Source organism: Lynx rufus, unplaced genomic scaffold, assembly GCF_022079265.1.
Source record: "Lynx rufus isolate CCGP_SWC_20201006 ecotype Redwood Valley unplaced genomic scaffold, mLynRuf1.p SCAF_8, whole genome shotgun sequence".
NCBI lineage: Eukaryota > Metazoa > Chordata > Mammalia > Carnivora > Felidae > Lynx > Lynx rufus.
In genome coordinates this window covers 29,874,785-29,892,649 of record NW_025814896.1, presented here as the reverse complement: position 1 = coordinate 29,892,649, position 17,865 = coordinate 29,874,785, and the positions used below count along the sequence as shown (strand labels likewise).

Below are 17,865 nucleotides of genomic sequence, written 5' to 3'. Positions count from 1 at the left end.
AATGAGAAGCAAATGTGGCAAAATGTTTACATTTACTAAATCTAGGTGGTGGGTATAAGAGTGTTTACTATATTCTTTACCTTTTTAATCTGAAATATTTTGTTTAAAAAAAGAAAAAAAATCACTGTAATGAAAATTGACTTGTATGCTTTTTTTTTTACACATTTTATTTTATTTTTTAATTTTTAAAGTTTATTTATTTATTTTGAGAGAGCACAAACAGGGTAGGGGCAGAGAGAGGAGAGGAGAGAAAATCCCAAGCCAGCTCCGCACTGTCAATGCACAGCCCCATGTGGGTCTTGAACCCATGAGCCACCAGATCATGACCTGAGCTGAAATCAAAGGTCGGATGCTTAACCAACTGAGCCACCCAGGTACCCCATAAGATTTTATTTTTAAGTGATATTTATACCCAACATGGGGCTCAAACTCAACCCCAAGATCAAGGGTCACATTCTTTACTGACTAAGCCAGCCAGGCATCCCATTTTTAAAGATAAAAGATAGATAGATGTATGTATGTATGTATGTATGTATGTATGTATGTGAGCTCTACACCCAACATGGGGCTCGAACTCACGATCCTGAGGTTAGGAATCACATGCTCTACTGACTGAGCCAGCCATAGAATTTACATGTATATTATCTGCTTATAAACCTGTATTATCTTGCTGTCTTATAAATACCTCTGTTGTCTGGCTCCAGGCTACTTCTCTGAACAGCAGGGCAGTTTAGCCATAATGCATGGCCCCTAGGTTATACTCAGACCCAGTCTCTCTTGTACTGAGATGCCAAATTTGGAAAAGGAGGCTCTCATTTTTAAGTATTTACTGGAGTAAATTTATAAGTAAATAAGTATTTGTGAGAGTTCATCATGTAACCTGTCATTTCCCAGGCAGGGCTGTGGAGAGCCTTCCTGGGTGAGGCTGTCTGCATTTTCAGTATGTTGAGCCATTCTTTTTTTCCAGATTAAGCATTAAGGCTGGAGGCACTTGACCTTAAAAGATCAGGAGTGTGGGAACCAGAGAGGTGCTAAGATCACACAAGACCTTTATGGAAGCCAGAGCCCTATAGAATCCTACAGTATTTGGACATCACTATTTCCCAAAGAAACATACTATCATTTGTAAGATGTTTTAAAAAGGGTCTGCCACTCTTCTTACATGACACAGTACCTTGTTTCAATTTGATCTCCATTCTTCATTTGTTTCAGTCACATTTCCCCCCATTCTTCTTATTAATAGGCTTTATTTTTTTAGAGTGGTTTTAGGTGTACAGAAAAATCAAACATATAATACAGAGAGTTCTCATATATTTCCTCTACCTTGCACCCAGTTTCTACTGTTAGTAACATCTTGCATTAGCATGGCACTTTTGTTACAATTGGTGAGCCTATATTGATACATTATTATTAACTGAAGTTCATAATTTACATTAAGGATCATTCAGTTGTATGGTTCTGTGGATTTTGACAGATGTGTAATGTCACATATCTACCATTACGATATACAGAGTAGTTTCCCCACTTGACCATTTCATTGTCTAAGTTTTTCTTTAAATGTTCAGAGAGAGAGAGAGAGAGCGCGAGCATGCTCGGGAGCAGGGGAGGGGGCAGAAAGAGAGGGAGAGAGAGAATCCCAAGCAGGCTCCGTGCTGCCAGCGCAGAGCTTGACTCAGGCTTCATCTCACGAACTGTGGGATCATGCCCTGAGCCCAGACACTTAACCGGCTGAGCCACCCACGCATCCCCTGACCATTTAGTTGTTATCTCATACTCCAGTGCCTAGTACCGGGCTTATAAGTGTATATGAATGGGCAGTAATATCTTGTCTAAAATTAAATATGAGCAGTCAAATTCAGTAGAATTTGAAAAATATTTAAAGAACAATCTGCCACAACCACATAGAGCCTATCCTAGGAATAAAAAGATGGTTTAAAATTAGAAAAATGTGCCATCTCTCATTAGTCTGTCAGATAAGAAAAATAATAAAACTCAATATATAGAGAAATTCAGAATTCAAAGCCTATCCCTGATTTTCAAAAAACTCTGAAAATTAGCATGCTTTATTAGCATAAAAAGAATATTTCAATCAGCATTATTTCAAAGATGATACACTGGAAGCATTTTCTAATGGGAACAAAAACAAGCATGGCAACTCTTATTATTTCATATAATTCTGGAAGTTCTAGCTAATGTCGTAAGATGAGAGACAAGTAAGAGTTACCATTTTGAGAAGGAGGCTCTCATTATTGAGACTGTAGACCCTCCCCGCAAAAAACCCCGACTGAAAATCTGTTAAAATCAATTGGTTTAATAAGCCAACTGAACACATAATGGATACTCAAATGAAAAAGTTTCCTATATATAGCAAAACTGGTTATGAAAACTTATGGGATAAAAGGATCCTGTTAATAAATAGCCACCTTCACAAGAAACATGCACGACCTCTTAAGAGAAAAGTCGGGTGCCTTGTGGCTCAGTTGGTTGAGTATCTGACTTTGACTCAGGTCTGATCTCACTGTTCATGGGTTCGAGCCCCACGTTGGGCTCTGTGCTGATGGCTCAGAGCCTGGAGCCTCCTTCAGATTCTGTGTCTCCCTTTCTCTCTCAAAAAGAAACATAGAAAAAAAAAAAGTCAAAATTGTGCTAAGACAAAAAATCGACTTAAGATTTTTATCTTAATATTCTAATAGTAAAAACTTGCCAGCAACCTAAATGTCCACCAAAAGGAGAATGGTTTGTTGGTAATTTTACTCTCTCTTGTTCCATAATGATTTTAAGGTAGCTTTCACAATATATTTACACTATGACATAAAAATAAGTGAAGAATTCAGGCAAAGAGAAATCTGGAGGGATGGGCCACAGGTTTATTCCGAGCTTTCTAGTGGCCAAAATAAAGGAAACATCATAATCAATTATATGATTCATATTCACACCATATAATATTGAGTTGAAAAAAAAAAAAACTGTTCCTAGTACTGAAACCAAAAAGAGAATTTTCTCATGGGTCTTAAAGAGAGGTTACTATGCAGAGTAAAGAGTGATCATCTTAACAACCTAATAAAACGGCAGCCATAGAGGTATTTCATTTTTAAAAATTATTAATGTTTGTTTATTTTGGGGGTGGGGTAGGAGCAGAGAGAAGGAGACAAGGATCCCAAGCAGGCTCCACACTGACAGCAGAGAGCCCAGTGTGGGGCTTGAACTCACGAACTGTGAGATCATGACCTGAGCCGAAGTCCGAGGCTTAACCGATGACAGAGCCTCCCACGTGCCCCAAGAGGTGTTCCCTTCCCTGCTGATGGGCCACATGGAAGTAGTTGGTAAAGCTCTTTGTGGTGGGGTGAGGAGTGTGGTGAAGGTTGTGTCTGGGATTTGAACATGAGGATGATCCAGTACATTGCCCTGAAGAGCAGCTCAATGGGGAAGTACAGTATAGACAGTAAATTATGGTTCCCCGCTGATGTGTCATTGCCACCCTGGTATTCTGTGAATTTTGACAGATAGGCCACTACATTTTCATCAGTGTGTTACATTTATCTTTGCTACGGCTGAGGGTCCACACTCCTAAGCAGTCTGTCAGATGGTGATGTGGGACGTGAATGCAGCAGCCACCAGGGGTGCCAGGCAGGAAGCAAGAGGTGCCACTTAAGCTGGCATGACAAGGAATTTAATGTGGATGGACTGAACAGTCTCCATAAATATTCTCTCAGATTAGATTCTGGTAAGTGCTGCGTCGAACAAACAGGCTGTGTCTGGTCAGATGCTTTAATGGTTGGCTAATGGAATTAACAACCTCTTAGAAAGGTTGAAAAGCCTCATGAGGTAATATGCTCGAATAGAGGGCTAGCTTATCTAGATTTTCCTCACAAAACAATTTGAGGCTTGATCCAATACATGTTGGAAGGGACAGTCAAGGTTTCCAAATTTCTACATTTAGAGCATAGCCACGTTAAGTTTGGGAGAATTAATTAAAAAAAAAAAAAATGAATGATACCAAAGCCTAACCTAAGTAAGAGGGGGAAAAAAAGTTGTAAGGTGTCCATGTAAGTTCCTGGCAAGTCCTTCAAGGTAAATGGTGTCCAAATAGATAGTAACCAGAGTTTGTTTGGAAGGTTTGGAATCTCAGTCCCAGCTTAACCTCTCTTTAAGCCACAGTTTCTTCATCTGCAAAAGAAAGATATTAGTAACCACTTTAGGGCTAACCAGTGGGTAAGGTTAAAATGGAATGAAATTTCTGGTGGCCTCCTCTAAGCCATTTTATGTATGTGCCTTTCTAGCTGGAGTTGTTTTGCTGCTAGAGGGTCCTTGTGTCTTAACTCACTGGGAATCATTTGTGTTGGCTGAGAGTGCAGATAAAACCTTGTAAATTATCATATTGTTTGGAGGGACAGTCCAGTTCTTCCCCTTTCAGGGGTCAGAGGTGGGATTTTTAAACTTACGAGATGACTGGAGTTTGAAAGCCCTTGGACTCATCCTCTCATCCTGGAGAGATGAGATCCTCTCATCCTGGACTCGTCCTCTCATCTCCAGTCCCTCCACAGGAACAGGCATCTGGTGAGAGCTGAGCCGGGGTTAAAGGCAAAGTGCAGGCTGGTCCTGAGGGTAGTCACTTCTGGTCAATTTCATTTCACACTGCCATTTACAATTGAGTTGGGTCCCTCAGATAATTTTGAAAACTTTACTATTTGGCTTCATACTCACAGGTGAGCCCTTCATCATGGTTTGAGGAGGACCCCTACCCAACTTGTTCTGGTTCCGGCATTTAAGTTCTCAGATTAATTTCATGATATGTAGAATAAATCAAAGTTAGAAGACTGCAGTGTGAAATGTCCAAGAAGATAACAAGGAAATAGGAAGGTAAATGTTAGTGAAATCAGTGCCTCCCACTGGGAAATCAACACTTCCAGGAGCTGACATTATTACTCTGCCAGTTTGTTTTTGTCCCTGAAAGTTGGAGGGAGAAAAGGCCTAAGGAGTGGACAGTGGAGTGGAGGTGATGGCACTCTAGGGGCCCTTTATCTCACTGTCAACCACCTCTCAGTATGCTCATGTTATAACACAGTATAACACAATTTCTGTCTCTTTGCTTTTTTTTTTTAATTTTTTAAATATTTATTTATTTTAGAGACAGGGCACAAGCAGGGGAGGGGCAGAGAGAGCCGAAGACAGAATCCGAAGCAGGCTGCAGGCTCTGAGCTGTCAGCGCAGAGCCTGACGTGAGGCATGAATCCATGAACCATGAAATCATGACCCGAGCCAAAGTCGGACACCCAACCGACTGAGCCACCCAGGCGCCCCTCTTTGCTTGTTCTTACCAAAGCCCTGTCTGACTCATCAGGACAAAGTTGGGAGGAGAGGGCTGCCTGCAGCAGTGCAAGCAAAGCTTCTCGAACCCGGACCCGAGTGGCTGAGCTCGCCCTTTGCTCAGGGCCAGCCCAATTCTGCACTTGCACACCTCTTTTGTGTCACCATCTGTGTCACTATCCTCTGTTTTCCTTTGGCATCATAGGCTTGCTTTTCCAGGAGAAATATTTTGTTTCCTAGGTACAAGCTTTATATTCATGTTACTACTTCCATATTCAGTTAATGGCTTAATTGTGCATTTAAAACAAAACAAAAACTTAATAAGAAGGCACTTCCCTAGTTGGACAGGAGAATTGAGGGCATTGCTTCTCTGAATGTGCTCTGGTTTCCTGGCCAAGAAGAGGTACATACAAGGGCCCTGAGAATATTTGCAGATGCAATTCCTCATACATTCATTTTTGAGTTATTGTGGAGAACAAGAAAAATATCAGAAGCTGGAGACATTTTCCCTGGGGGAAAAAAAGAGAATTCTGTAAACTAGTCCATGTTGATTCCAGACCAGATTCTAGAATATTCTGACAGAGGGGTGGCATATATACCTCAAACAGTGAGAAGTACTAAGAATTTCAACACAGATTCACAAAGAACAGGAGACTTTAGGCCAAGGGTCTCCACTCCATCAGGTTCATCTCATCTCATCAGGTTCATTGATCTTTGTTTTTCTTCCAGTTTTATAATTATCTTGTAATGTTCTTTCTATTGTCCTGAACTTACAGTCAAAAATAATACAGAGGCGTCTGGATGGCTCCCTCGGTTAAGCATCCAACTTCAGCTCAGGTCATGATCTCGCAGCTCTTGAGTTCGAGCCCTGCATCAGGCTCTGTGCTGACCACTCAGCTTCAGATTCTGTGTCTCCCTCTCTCTCTGTCTCTCCCCACTTGTTGTCTGTCTGTCTCTCTCTCTCTCAAAATAAACATTAAAAAAAAGTTAAAAAAAATAATATAAACATATGCATTACTTTTTAAAAAACAACATGTGTGTGTGCAGGTATGTGTGTACAGGTATGTACACATTCATATACATACAAATGCTATAACTGTAATATAAAGGAGGTTTTTAAGTGTGATAATAAAATTTGTTCTCATGTGTAAATATTTGGTTATGACCATATTGGAAGGCATAATGAAGTTATTAGAAGCTATTACTAATATGTAGAATCACCTAGAATGCGGACTGCTACAAGTGTAGACTGTCAGATGTATTAGCATCACTCTTGGTGATGCGGTTGTCAGAAACGGTCAATATCTCTTTGTAAAAATCTGATCTGAACAAAACAAAGTATAGTATTCCTGTGATCTGCATAGAAGTTCCCTTTTTAGGAAATTAGCATGTATTAAAACCATGTTAAAAAAGTATTTTGTGTCTATATGTAAAACTCTGAGTTGGGGCGAGGCTGACATAATAAACATTTAAAGGTCCCATGGCAGACCTTTACTGTGCAGAAACAGCCTGCTAAAATGTTGCACAATGCCAAATGTGCCTGGCCTCCATGTGGCACCTATTAATCATGATAACACAGACCCCAGAGGGTGACCCTTTCCCTGTTGGGCTAACAAAAGAGTTTTTCATGGCCTTCTCTGCCAGATGGAAAAGCATAGACTGGCTGGCTGGCCTCACCCAAGAGGTTCAGAGCCATTGGCAAGGCCTGCTGGCAGGAGAGATATTTCTGGTGGCTTCCCTACTTCTCTACAAAGACTACCAAAGGCTGTTGGACATTGATCTTTGCTTTTCTTCCAGTTTTATTGAGCTATTAATTGACATATCACATTGAATAAGATGTACCACATAATGATTCCGTATTTGTATATATTACATAATGCTTACTGTAGTAAGTTAACATCTATCACCTCACGTAGTTACAGCTTATTTTCTTGTGATGAGAACTTTTAAGGTCTACTCTCAGCAGCTCTCAAATATACACCGCAGTATTGTTAACTGTAGTCACCATGCTGTACATCACCTCCTCAGAACTTACAACTACAGGGGCACTTGGGTGGCTCAGTTGGTTAAGCGTCCGACTTCGGCTCGGGTCATGATATCACGGTTTGTCGGTTCAAACCCCGCATCGGGCTCTGACAGCTCGGAGCCTGGGGCCTCCTTTGGATTCTGTGTCTCCCTCTCTTCTGCCCCTCTCACACTCACGCTCTCTGTCTCTCTTAAAAATAAACATTAAAAAAATTTGCTTATAAGTTTTTTTTTTAATGTTTATTTATTTTTGAGACAGAGAGAAACAGAGCATGAATGGGGGAGGGTCAGAGAGAGGGAGACACAGAATCCGAAGCAGGCCCCAGACTCCAGGCTGTCAGCACAGAGCCTGACGCGGGGCTCGAACTCACGGACTATGAGGTCATGACCAGACAAAGTTGGACGCTTAACTGACTGAGCCACCCAGGCACCCCTAAAAAAAATTTTTTTTAAAGAACTTCTATAACTACATGTTGGTACGTTTTGGCCACCTTCACCCATTTCCCCCAGCCTGGACATTGGTCGTTAAAATTTGTTTGGATTAGATGTCCTTTTAAGATGCTTTCCAAGTCTGGGATTTCTGTTTCTCAATGATGATATTTTGGACTCTTCCAGTTGTTTTCATGTTAATAAGAAAATGCAATCACAGGGCGCCTGGGTGGCTCAGTCAGTTAAGCGTCCAACTCTCGGTTTCAGCTCAGGTCATGATCTCATGGTTTGTGGGTTTGAGCCCCGTGTCAGGGTCTGCACTAACAGTGCGGAGCCTGCTTGGGGTTCTCTCTACCTCTCCCTGCCCCTCCCCTGCTCACATGTGTGCTCATGCTCACTCTCTCTCTGTCTCTCTCTCTCTCTCTCTCTGTCTGTCTGTCTCTCTCATAAATAAATAAATAAATAAATAAATAAATAAATAAATAAACTTTAAAAGAAAAAAATTGACAGGTGTTAAATGACAAAGATGCCTACTACTACTATGATTTCGGCAACCTTTTCCGTTCTAAACCCTCTGGCTGAGTAGTTCTGTTCTTTCTCTGAGCTCTGCCACTTCTGACCCTCCTTTTCCTGTGGGGAGCGCCTTGCAGAGCTGTTGCCTCCACTGGGTCCAGCTGTCAGCCAGAGGACCCGCAGTCTTGGCCAACCTGCTCAGGCTGCAGGAGAAGGCTCCTCTGTGGGGGCACCCGGCCGTGTCAGTTGGAAGAGTGTGCACCTGTTGATCTCGGGGTGGTGAATTTGAGCCCCACAGTGGGTGTACAGATTACTTAAATACATAAAGAAAAAAAAAAAGAAGCTCCTGTGCAATTTTTTGGTGACTCCTTTTCCCCGGCATCACAGGTACGATACAGTGAGACTGTATAGACCATGGCCGTGTGCGTGAGAGTCTTTGTTACCCTGTTTGATTCTCTTCCCGTAGGAATCAACTCCTAAAAGTTTAGAATTGAACTTTGACATGTCTAATATCAAGCTTTATTTTTTATTCAAGGCTATTTCTGATGCTTGGAAGCTACCCTTTCAGCCACAAAGATGGTCATAAATCTTTGCCTCCCACAGTTCAGACCAAGAATTTACTGCAACAAGGTAAACAAAACAAGTATATGCACATAAATATGCAATGGCTATTTTTCACGCTTTTCCCCATGTCTTGCCTTGTGTATGTGGACTTAATTTAGGTGTAATGTGCTTTCACCTTCACTGTTTTAAATCCCACCAGGTGATATTTAGGTAAGCATTGGCCAGGATGTACCCCTAGAATCATGCAACACTGTTACAAGGGGAGCTGTGGCTCATTTTCTGGAGGGTCGTGTTCATTGTGCTCCTCCCTCTGATGATAAAATTTAATTCTACTCAAAGTCACAGCGAAGGTAGAAATACTGTCTCCCCCAGTATTCCTCTCTCTTACTTCTCATGCTAGAAATAATGACTTGTATTTGTTATTTGGATTCCTTCTTCTTTATTTGAACTAAGTTGCTTTGCCTTTTGTGCAAAGGAGGTTATCTTTCCACAGCCCGGAGCAAGGAGTAAGGAAACTGCAAAAAGAGAATTGAGCCGTCCTTTAATTTTGAGCTTCTGCACACAGCATGCTGTTTCAGGTTCCCAGATTGCTAGCCTGATGTCTTTGAACAGAGACACAGGCTTCCTCCGCCATCTGAAAAGAACATTCTTATGAAACCTTTCGCAGGCTGAAATGGTGTAAAATGAATATCACTGCCTTCCGGAAGTTCATTTACAAGAGATCTACATTAGTGTGATACCAAAACTTTTTTTCGTAAAAGTAAAAATTCTCTTTGGATTTCTTTTGGTTAGCAAATACAGGTACTAATATAGGTCTTATGTAAAAGCAAAGTGGTGTGATAGGAACTTTCAGAAAGAGGGAGGCATACCTGTATCTTAAAATTTCCACTGGTTATAACAAATATTAGGAATATTAAGAGGGGGAGAAGTTACTCACAATCCCACCCCCTAGCATATTCACTGCTCTAGATTTCGTATAGTCTTTTGTGGTCCTTGTTGGTGAACACGCTTTTTTTTTTTTTTAATGTGTATTTATTTTGAGAAAGAGAGAAAGCATGAGCATGGGACGGGCAGAGAGAGAAGAGAGAGAATCCCAAGCAGGCTCCATGCTCGGTGCAGAGCCTGATGTGGGGCTCGATCTCATGACAATGAGATCATGACTTAAACTGATATCAAGAGTCAGATGCTTAACTGACTGAACCACCCAGGTGCCCCCACACTTTTGTTTTTGACCAAGTTCCCTCAGTCATAGATTCACAAGAAGATTGTCCACAAGAAGATTGCTATGGAAATTTAATAATTGATAGAGTCCAAATACAAAATTAAGAACTGTAATGAACATCTTTGTTTTCCCCTAAATCTCTGTGGTTTCATCCTCTACAATAAGAAAACACTAGTATAGCTGTCCTTTTTTCTCACAGACATTATTTTGAAGGGATTTTTGTTTGCATTCAGCAGACTTTTGTTGCTTGTATTTTTCAAGGATGGGCAGTACTTGGGGACACGGTTGCCCTCAACCCTTGACCTGATAACCTTGAGTGCCTCCCCGCAAAAAAACCCTGGTGAATTCAGTATAATAGAGGAAAGTTTAAATGAGGAACATAAGACTTTCTTTAAATAATTGTCTAAAAAGTAGCAAATTCTTGAAATGTAGTTGTCTTCATTTGGATCTCATCAAGTGAATGCGTGTCTTATTTGTCATTAACTCTAGATATCAGCTGATGGTTATGAAGTAGAAAATCTCATCTCTGAAGACCTGACAAAGAGAAGTCATGGTTTTAGGACAGAGTATTTCATTAAGCCACCAGTCTACGTGATAGTTTCCTTTCCCTTCAGTGTGGAAATCTGTAGGATTAACATAGACCTCACAGCTGGGGGAGGCCAGAATGTCACCGGCCTGGAAATGTACACATCTGCCTTATCCAGCAGAGCATCTTGGAATGCCCCCGAGTGTCGGACCCCGGGCCCCGCCGAGCCGTCCATCCCAGACAAGGAGGCGTTCACCTTAGTAGGCAAAGTCTTATTGAAAAACCAGAGCCAAGTGGTGTTTAGTCACAGGGGCTTCAAGGCCAGGCCACCTTTTGGCCCAATGGACGCCACACTCCCCTCTCCTGCTGTTGTGGCACAGGAGCTCTGGAATAAAGGGGCTCTTTCCCTTAGCCACGTGGTCCATCTCAAGATCTGTATCACCCACGTGACAGGCAGCGGTATCCCTTGCATCAAACGATTGGAAGTGTGGGGTCAGCCAGCTAAAACCTGCTCTCAGGAGGTGATAGACAGTGTCCTGCTGGTTGCCTCAGAGAGCCTCCCTCAGGACTTGACTCTGCAGGCCCCAGCCTTGCCCATGGAGAGTGACTGTGATCCCGGAAGCCTGTCTGAGGGCCAGCAGGCCCCCTCCAGCCTGCAGGAGCTAGCCGAGGTGATTCAGGATGTGCCTGAGGAGTTCCTGGATCCCATCACCCTGGAGATCATGCCTTGCCCCATGCTGCTGCCTTCAGGCAAGGTCATCGACCAGAGCACGCTGGAAAAGTGTAACCGCAGCGAAGCCGCCTGGGGCCGAGTGCCCAGTGACCCTTTCACGGGGGTAGCCTTTACTCCACACTCCCAGCCCCTGCCTCACCCCTCCCTGAAGGCCCGGATCGACCATTTCCTGCTCCAGCACTCCATTCCGGGCTGCCATCTGCTTGGGAGAGCACAGACTGCATTGGCAGTGACACCTTCTTCCATTGCTCTGCCCTCTCGGAAAAGGAAGATGGAGCAGACTGAACATGCCCCGGACAGTAGCCTTGGGGTAAACGCTTCCTGTTTTTCTACCACAAGCCTTCTGGTCTCACCCACTACCTCAGAGCACACCGCTAAGAAAATGAAAGCTGCCAGTGAACTTGGGCTGACACATATGGACTGCTCAACAGGTAATCCACACCCTGCTTCCATGTCTGCTGCCCTCCCTGTGCTTCCCAGGTGACACGTGGCACTATTGCCCTGTGCTTTATGTTTTGCCGTCTTAAGTTACCCCAAAACTTACTGGCTTAAAGCACCACACATTCATTATCTCATAGCTTCTCTGGTCAGGAAGCCAGGATAGTTCAGCTGGGTCACCTGCTGCGGGGTCTTCTCCAGCTGCTGTCAAAGTGTTGGCTGGGGCTGCAGCCGCTTCATGGCTTGACTGGGGAAGGATTCACTTGTAAGCTCATTCCTGTGATTGTAACAGGATTCGGTTCCTGGTTGAACTATTGTTCCGAGGGCCTCTCTTCCCTGTTGGCTGGTCTTGGCTGGTGGCCAGCAGACTCAGTCTGTCCTCAGTTCCTTGCCACATGGGCCTCTCAAGGGCAGCACATAACACGGTAGCTGTGTAAGCACAAGATGGAAGTCATAGTCTTATATTACCTAATTGTGGAAGTGGCATCCCTTCATTTTTGCTTTATTCTGTTAGAAGCAAGTCACTAAGTCTGGCCCACACTCAAGGGGAAGGGGGTACCCTAGGGCATGAGTCTCTGGAGGTGGGTCTCATTGGGAGCCATTTCAGACACTCTCCCACACCTTTGATTCCTATTTTATTCAGTCATGTTTTTAAATGTTTTTAATTCAGTGTTTTTATCTAAGATTGGTGGTTGAATTTTGTCTAATGTCTTTTCAATATCAGCGGAGATGGTACTATGATTTTTCATCCTTAGATCTTTTAGTGTGAAAAAATACATTAATAGGCTTCTTAATATTCAACCATTATTACATTCCTGGAATAAACTTCATTTGGTCATGCTTCTTTTAATGTTCTGCTTGGTTCTGTTTGCTAGCGTTTTATTTTGGATAAATAATTTGAACTGTCATGTACACATACCATCTCTGGTCATGTTTTGTTACCAAAGATTTGTGTGCTCCATGAGAAGAATTAAGACATTTTCCTGTACTCAACTTTAGAACAATGTAAGAGTATTAGAATAATTTCCTCTTTCCATATTTGGTAGAATTTGCCCGTGATTGTTAGTGCCTGGTGCTTTTGGAGATAACTCTTTGACACTTTCTTTTTCCTTATGAAAATAAATCTGTTTAGATTTTATCATTCTTGTAATATCCTCTCTTACTGTAAAAGCCCTATGCAAATAGTGCACTTAAAGGTTACATCTGTGTCTTCTCTGGTTTTGAGTATAGATTTTAGTCAACATGACCCCTGGAAACTCCTGGAAGCATCTGAGGTGCAGTGGGGTGAGAGACAAAGAAAGGTCCTTAGACCCTGATGTCTGTAAGGTCAGGTTTGTTGGTGATATAGGACCATGCTGACCTGTGCTTCAAGGCCCCAAGCAAGTCCTGCACACTGTAGACAAAATGTTCTACTCCCTACTTTGGGGCAGTTTTGTGAACCCTGATACCAGGCAGGTCTCTGGGTTCTTTCGTGGACAACTGTCTCACTCTCCCATTGCCTTCACCCTCAGCCTACTGCTTGGCTTTCTGTGAACCACACAGAGAAGGTCCCTTAGATAGTGGAGTGGGCAGAGTGAGGTCTTTGTCATTCTACTTGGTAATGACCACTTTGCTTTACTCAGCAGGAGAGAGAGGACGCAAATGCCCAGAGAGTGCAGGCCAGCAAACCCGCAGAGCGGGGAGGGTGGAGGCCCCAGAAGGGAGGAGATGAGGAAAAGCTGCTGGCGAGGGAATGGACAGGGATCAGGGGCACAATGGTGGGCACCTCCTTGGCCTGCAAGGAGACCTTCTGAAAGTAGGGTGCAGTTCTGCAAATGAGCCACAAGGTGGCCCAGGCCTGCCCAGAAATCTTTCCAGGAGGAGGAAAGCTAGAGCTGGCCCAGAAACCCTGAAAGTGGTGTGGGATGGCTAGGAACGTCCCCAAGGCTTTGACTGCTGGTACTCCATCATCACAATCCACTAGCAGACGTCAGGGAGGAGTTTCTTTACATCTGCGTCCATTTGAAGTTAGAAGTACCGTTCTTGTGGTCCTCCAAGGACTTATGGCTTGGTCTTTTTTGCTGAACCTCTCTCTGGATATCGTGGTCTGTGCATCTCTTGTCAGGTCCCGTGTCCCACGAGCAGAAGCTGTCACAGAGCTTGGAAGTTGCCTTGACATCGACTCTTGGCTCCATGCCCTCCTTCACGGCTCGGCTGACCCGGGGACAGCTCCAACAGCTCGGCACAAGAGAGAGCAGCGCCTCCTGGAGGCCAGGCACCGCCTCGGGTAACTGGGGCCCCATCTGTCTCTCCAGAGCCCGGGAGCAGAAGCCTGGGCCTGCCTCTGGGGCTCCTGGGACCGCCATGCCCAGCCTCCTTAGCACCAGCAGCCAGCACCCGGGCCTCAGGGAGAACTCTGTCTCTTTCCTTTTCCAGGGGGAGCTGAGGGGCTCCTGTGAAGTTTAACTCTTCACAAGGAGAGCTTTCTCTAGTTAACTCTTGGTAATTCTGTGGACTTAGGGCTTGGCAACTCTGCAGTGTTTTTGGTAAGATCTAATATTAATTGTTCTGTCCTGAGGACTTTTGTTTCCCCTCCTTTGGTTAGTTTTCAGATCCATTCTGTCTCCCATCTGACAGCTGGGCAGTTTATTTTAAGGAAGTGTGGAGAGAAGCTTGGGGGTTGTCTCCTTCGTCCCTTCCTGTTAACAGTTTCACTGGTGTTTAGAATAGAGCTGTAGCAGCTTTTGACTGAGGCAGTTTTTGCCCACAGTGAACCTGGGACCACATTAGATGATAGAATCAGTTAGGATACAAGGTGAGAGAACATGCCGGAATGCTAGGCAATTTTTACAAGATGAAGCCTGAAGGAGCCCGTGATAAGGTGTATGCTCAATTCTTGTTGCCCATCCAGAGCCAGGCCATTCTTACCTCTTCTTCTTCTCATCCACACCTCCCTGTCTCTCTTGTTTCCATCCTGACCATCGCCAAGAACCTTCTCGTCCAGGTGACCGGTGGTTTCCACGGCTCCAGACGCAGTGGTTGCTCTCCCTTCCCCTCCCAGCAGTGTCTGATGAGGCTTGCCAGCCCCTCCTTCCTGAAACCCCTTCTCTCTTGGCCTTTCAGATCCTGCGCTCTTTTTCTCCCTCTTTTCACTGTCCCTTTGCAATTTCCACTTCTGACTCCTCTTCCAGACTCTGGTCCTGCAAACTCTTCTCTGCCCTGCCATCCCAGAGAGAACCCACTGGCCAGTGACTGCCCATGCTCCCCCCTGTGGCTCCTTCCTCTCCTTGGAACTCAGACCCTGGCCTCCCTGACAGCTGCCTGGCACCTCCATGTGGGAAACCCCTGGATAGATGTTGAGTGAAGTTCTGACTCAGAACTGCAGACACGCTCCATCACCCCATTGCTAGTAAAGAGCAGCATCTTCTCTTGGGTCAGGCCTGTGACGTGGAGATTGTCCTTGGTGTCCTTCAGCCTTCCTGACATCCATTCATCCTCAAGTCCTGTACGTACTCTTCCAAAGTGGATCTCCGAGCACTCTGCTGCCACCCTGTTCCCTGTGCCGTCCCCTCCCCAGCCCCTCCCTGTCTCTTTCAGCAGCCCTGCTGCTCCCGCACAGCCACTCTCACCTGTAATGTCCACCAGCGCATGGCACTTCACTTCTTAGACTCCTCCCAGGGCATCCCACTGATCCTGGAACAAAGTCTAAGCCCCTGCCGCTGGTGAAGTCCTGCGCACCCCAGCCTGCCCCCTTTGTAGCCTCACCTGAAGCCAGTCTCCGCCATCACAGCTCTGTGTCCTGTCTTTCTTTAATGGACCAGCCATTCCTTTTTTTTTTTTTTTTTTTTTTTGCTTTGGTTTGGTTTTGGACCAACCATTCTTTGTACTTGCTGTCCCTCTCTTTCTGCATGGCCGGCCTCTTTTTTTCCCCTAAGAGACCACCCTTGCCCTCTCCAGAGGGGTGTGGAGTGGGGACAAAGCAGCCTCCTTAGGCCAGGGCCACAAGAGAAGGAAGCGCAGCAGGTGCAGCTTGGGGAGGCAGTGGCAGGACGTGGCCACTGCGGCCCTCATTCAGGGAGGCCCTGCGGGAAGCAGGGAAAGAGGGAGCCTGCAGCACAGGAAGGGGATTGACAGGTCAGGAGGGGCTGCCAGGCTGAAGAGAAGAAGCAGGTGCCAGGCTCAGTGGGTAACTCAGACCTCAGGCCTGCCCACGTGGTGCCCTCCCTCCTCCTTGGACCTGCCCAGCCCTGCTACACCTGCTCACTGTCTGCTGTCTCCTTTCTTGAGTCGTCTTGCCTTTCTTGTAGTTTATGTTATCAGGATGAGCTTGTGCCTCACTCTGACCGTAGCAGCCTGTTCCAGGGGGAAGCAAATCCTGCTCAGAGACTGGGAGGGAGGGCTCAGTGCGGTCCGCTTGCCTTCAGAAGCCAGCTTTTCTTGGGCACTCACTGGAGCACCAAGATTTGATGATTGAGGGGAGGTCTCCCAGGTGTCCGGGCTCCCCAACACCCTCTCCTCCCAGAGCAGCCAGAAGTGGCCCCAGGAGGGATAAAGCCATACCGCTGAAGGGGTGGAGGGTGGGGAAGCTTCTTGTCCCACTTCAGGCTCATGCCCTGCCATCAGGACGGAGCCTGGACCAGGGGACAGCTTTCGCCTCACCTTGGCCTATTTTCCTCCCTGATTTACCAGAGCAGCCTGGGAGCATCCCGGGGCCCGAGTGTGCCTTCTGCAAAAGAGCGTTTTCTCCCTACTTCAAAAAGGAGCCTGTGTACCAGCTCCCCTGTGGCCACCTCCTATGCCGGCCCTGCCTGGGTGAGAAGCAGCGCTCCCTGCCCATGACGTGCACAGCCTGCCAGAGGCCATTTGCCAGCCAGGACGTGCTGCGTGTCCACTTCTGAGTGACCGGCCCCAACCTGAGAAGACCTGTCGATGGGAGGAGCTGAGGGAGTGTGTGTGTGGGGTTGGGGGGCACGATCCCCTGAAGTCAGGCCAAATCCCAAGCACAGAGGGGCCCTTTCCTCCCTAGGGGCTTTCCCTTTGCCTCCTTCCAGAGTGTAGCACCCGGGCCAGAGCACAGGGGAGGGGCGCCCCACTCCTGCTCAAGTGGCAATAGGGTAACAAAGCCATAGTTTGGGCTGGGAGGGATAGGGGATGTATCCCTGCCCTCCTGTGCCTCCCTGCCACCCCCCTGCCAGAGCCCAGGGCCTGTTAGAGCCAGCCCCACCCTGCCAAGGGCCCCCTGAGTTGTCTGCACACACACCACAGCCCTGCAGGATGGACCCGAGTGGAGCATGAGAGACCATGGCTTGAGAGCTCAAGGACAGCCTCCGCCCGTGGGGTCACCTAGAGTGTTCCGTGGCTGGAGTCTGTGGTGAGTGACTCAGCCCCCGACTGGCAGACGACTCTGAGCCTTAATAAAGCGATGGTTGACGTCTGTCCTCTGTGGACTTCCTCCTGACAGAGTGCCTGTCAGTGTCGTCATACTCCTGTCCCCACCGGCACCCACACAAAGTGGGACCATCATAGGGCAGCCTCGAGCAGTCAGTGCAACCCCGTCTGGCTGCAATTCAGGTCAATGGCCTGAAGGGACGAGAAGTCACGTTTTCGATGCTTGGCATGTGTGAGGGTTTGCACGTGGGTGTGCACGCAGGGTGGGTTGGGCACCCTCCCTTGGGCCGGTGTGGCACACGCTTCCCTCATCTTGGCGGAGCCTGTGCACTGCCCTCTGAGAACAGAGCTTTTCTGCACGGGGCCCATTCTGGGAAAAGTGCTTGTTTATAGGCTGCATTGTTTTCATTCAAAATTCAGTTCTGTGGCATCCCAGAGGGAACGTATGTATTCCTACAACTGTTTACTGTGTGGAAGAGGTTCTACTCCCTGGAAGGACGGCAGTGAGAAAATGCACCAGGCTGTTCCCCGTGCCCTGGAGGATGTCAGGAGGGAGTTCACCTTGAGTCCTCAGGGCCATAAGCTGCCCAGAAATCCCAGCCGCCTGCTCCCCTCCCCTCCCACAGGCCTGCAGCTCATGCTCCAGGGGGACCCCAGGGAGTGACCCCGGGAAGGAGGGAGCTGATTAAAAACTCAGATTCTTGAGTCCCGGGAATTTAGAGATCTGGGGGTGGGGTTAGA

At 46.2% G+C, this 17,865-nt stretch overlaps 1 protein-coding gene across 4 annotated transcripts in view; it reads left to right on the top strand.

Moving 5' to 3' along the window:
• Nucleotides 1–17,171, top strand: part of UBOX5 (U-box domain containing 5) — a 37,245-nt gene extending 20,074 nt beyond the window's left edge. For 2 of the 4 annotated variants that reach the window (XM_047068276.1, XM_047068277.1), the window contains exons 2-5: nucleotides 8,810–8,904; nucleotides 10,550–11,750; nucleotides 13,862–14,023; nucleotides 16,426–17,171. In XM_047068276.1, the coding sequence (XP_046924232.1) occupies nucleotides 8,851–8,904; nucleotides 10,550–11,750; nucleotides 13,862–14,023; nucleotides 16,426–16,634 (1,626 nt within the window). In that variant the 5' untranslated portion in view covers nucleotides 8,810–8,850 and the 3' untranslated portion in view covers nucleotides 16,635–17,171. Of the gene's footprint in view, nucleotides 1–3,183; nucleotides 4,861–8,809; nucleotides 8,905–10,549; nucleotides 11,751–13,861; nucleotides 14,024–16,425 lie in introns of those variants that run through there. The other 2 variants (XM_047068278.1, XM_047068279.1) reach the window with 2 other exon arrangements.
• The last annotated feature ends 694 nt before the right edge of the window (nucleotides 17,172–17,865 follow it).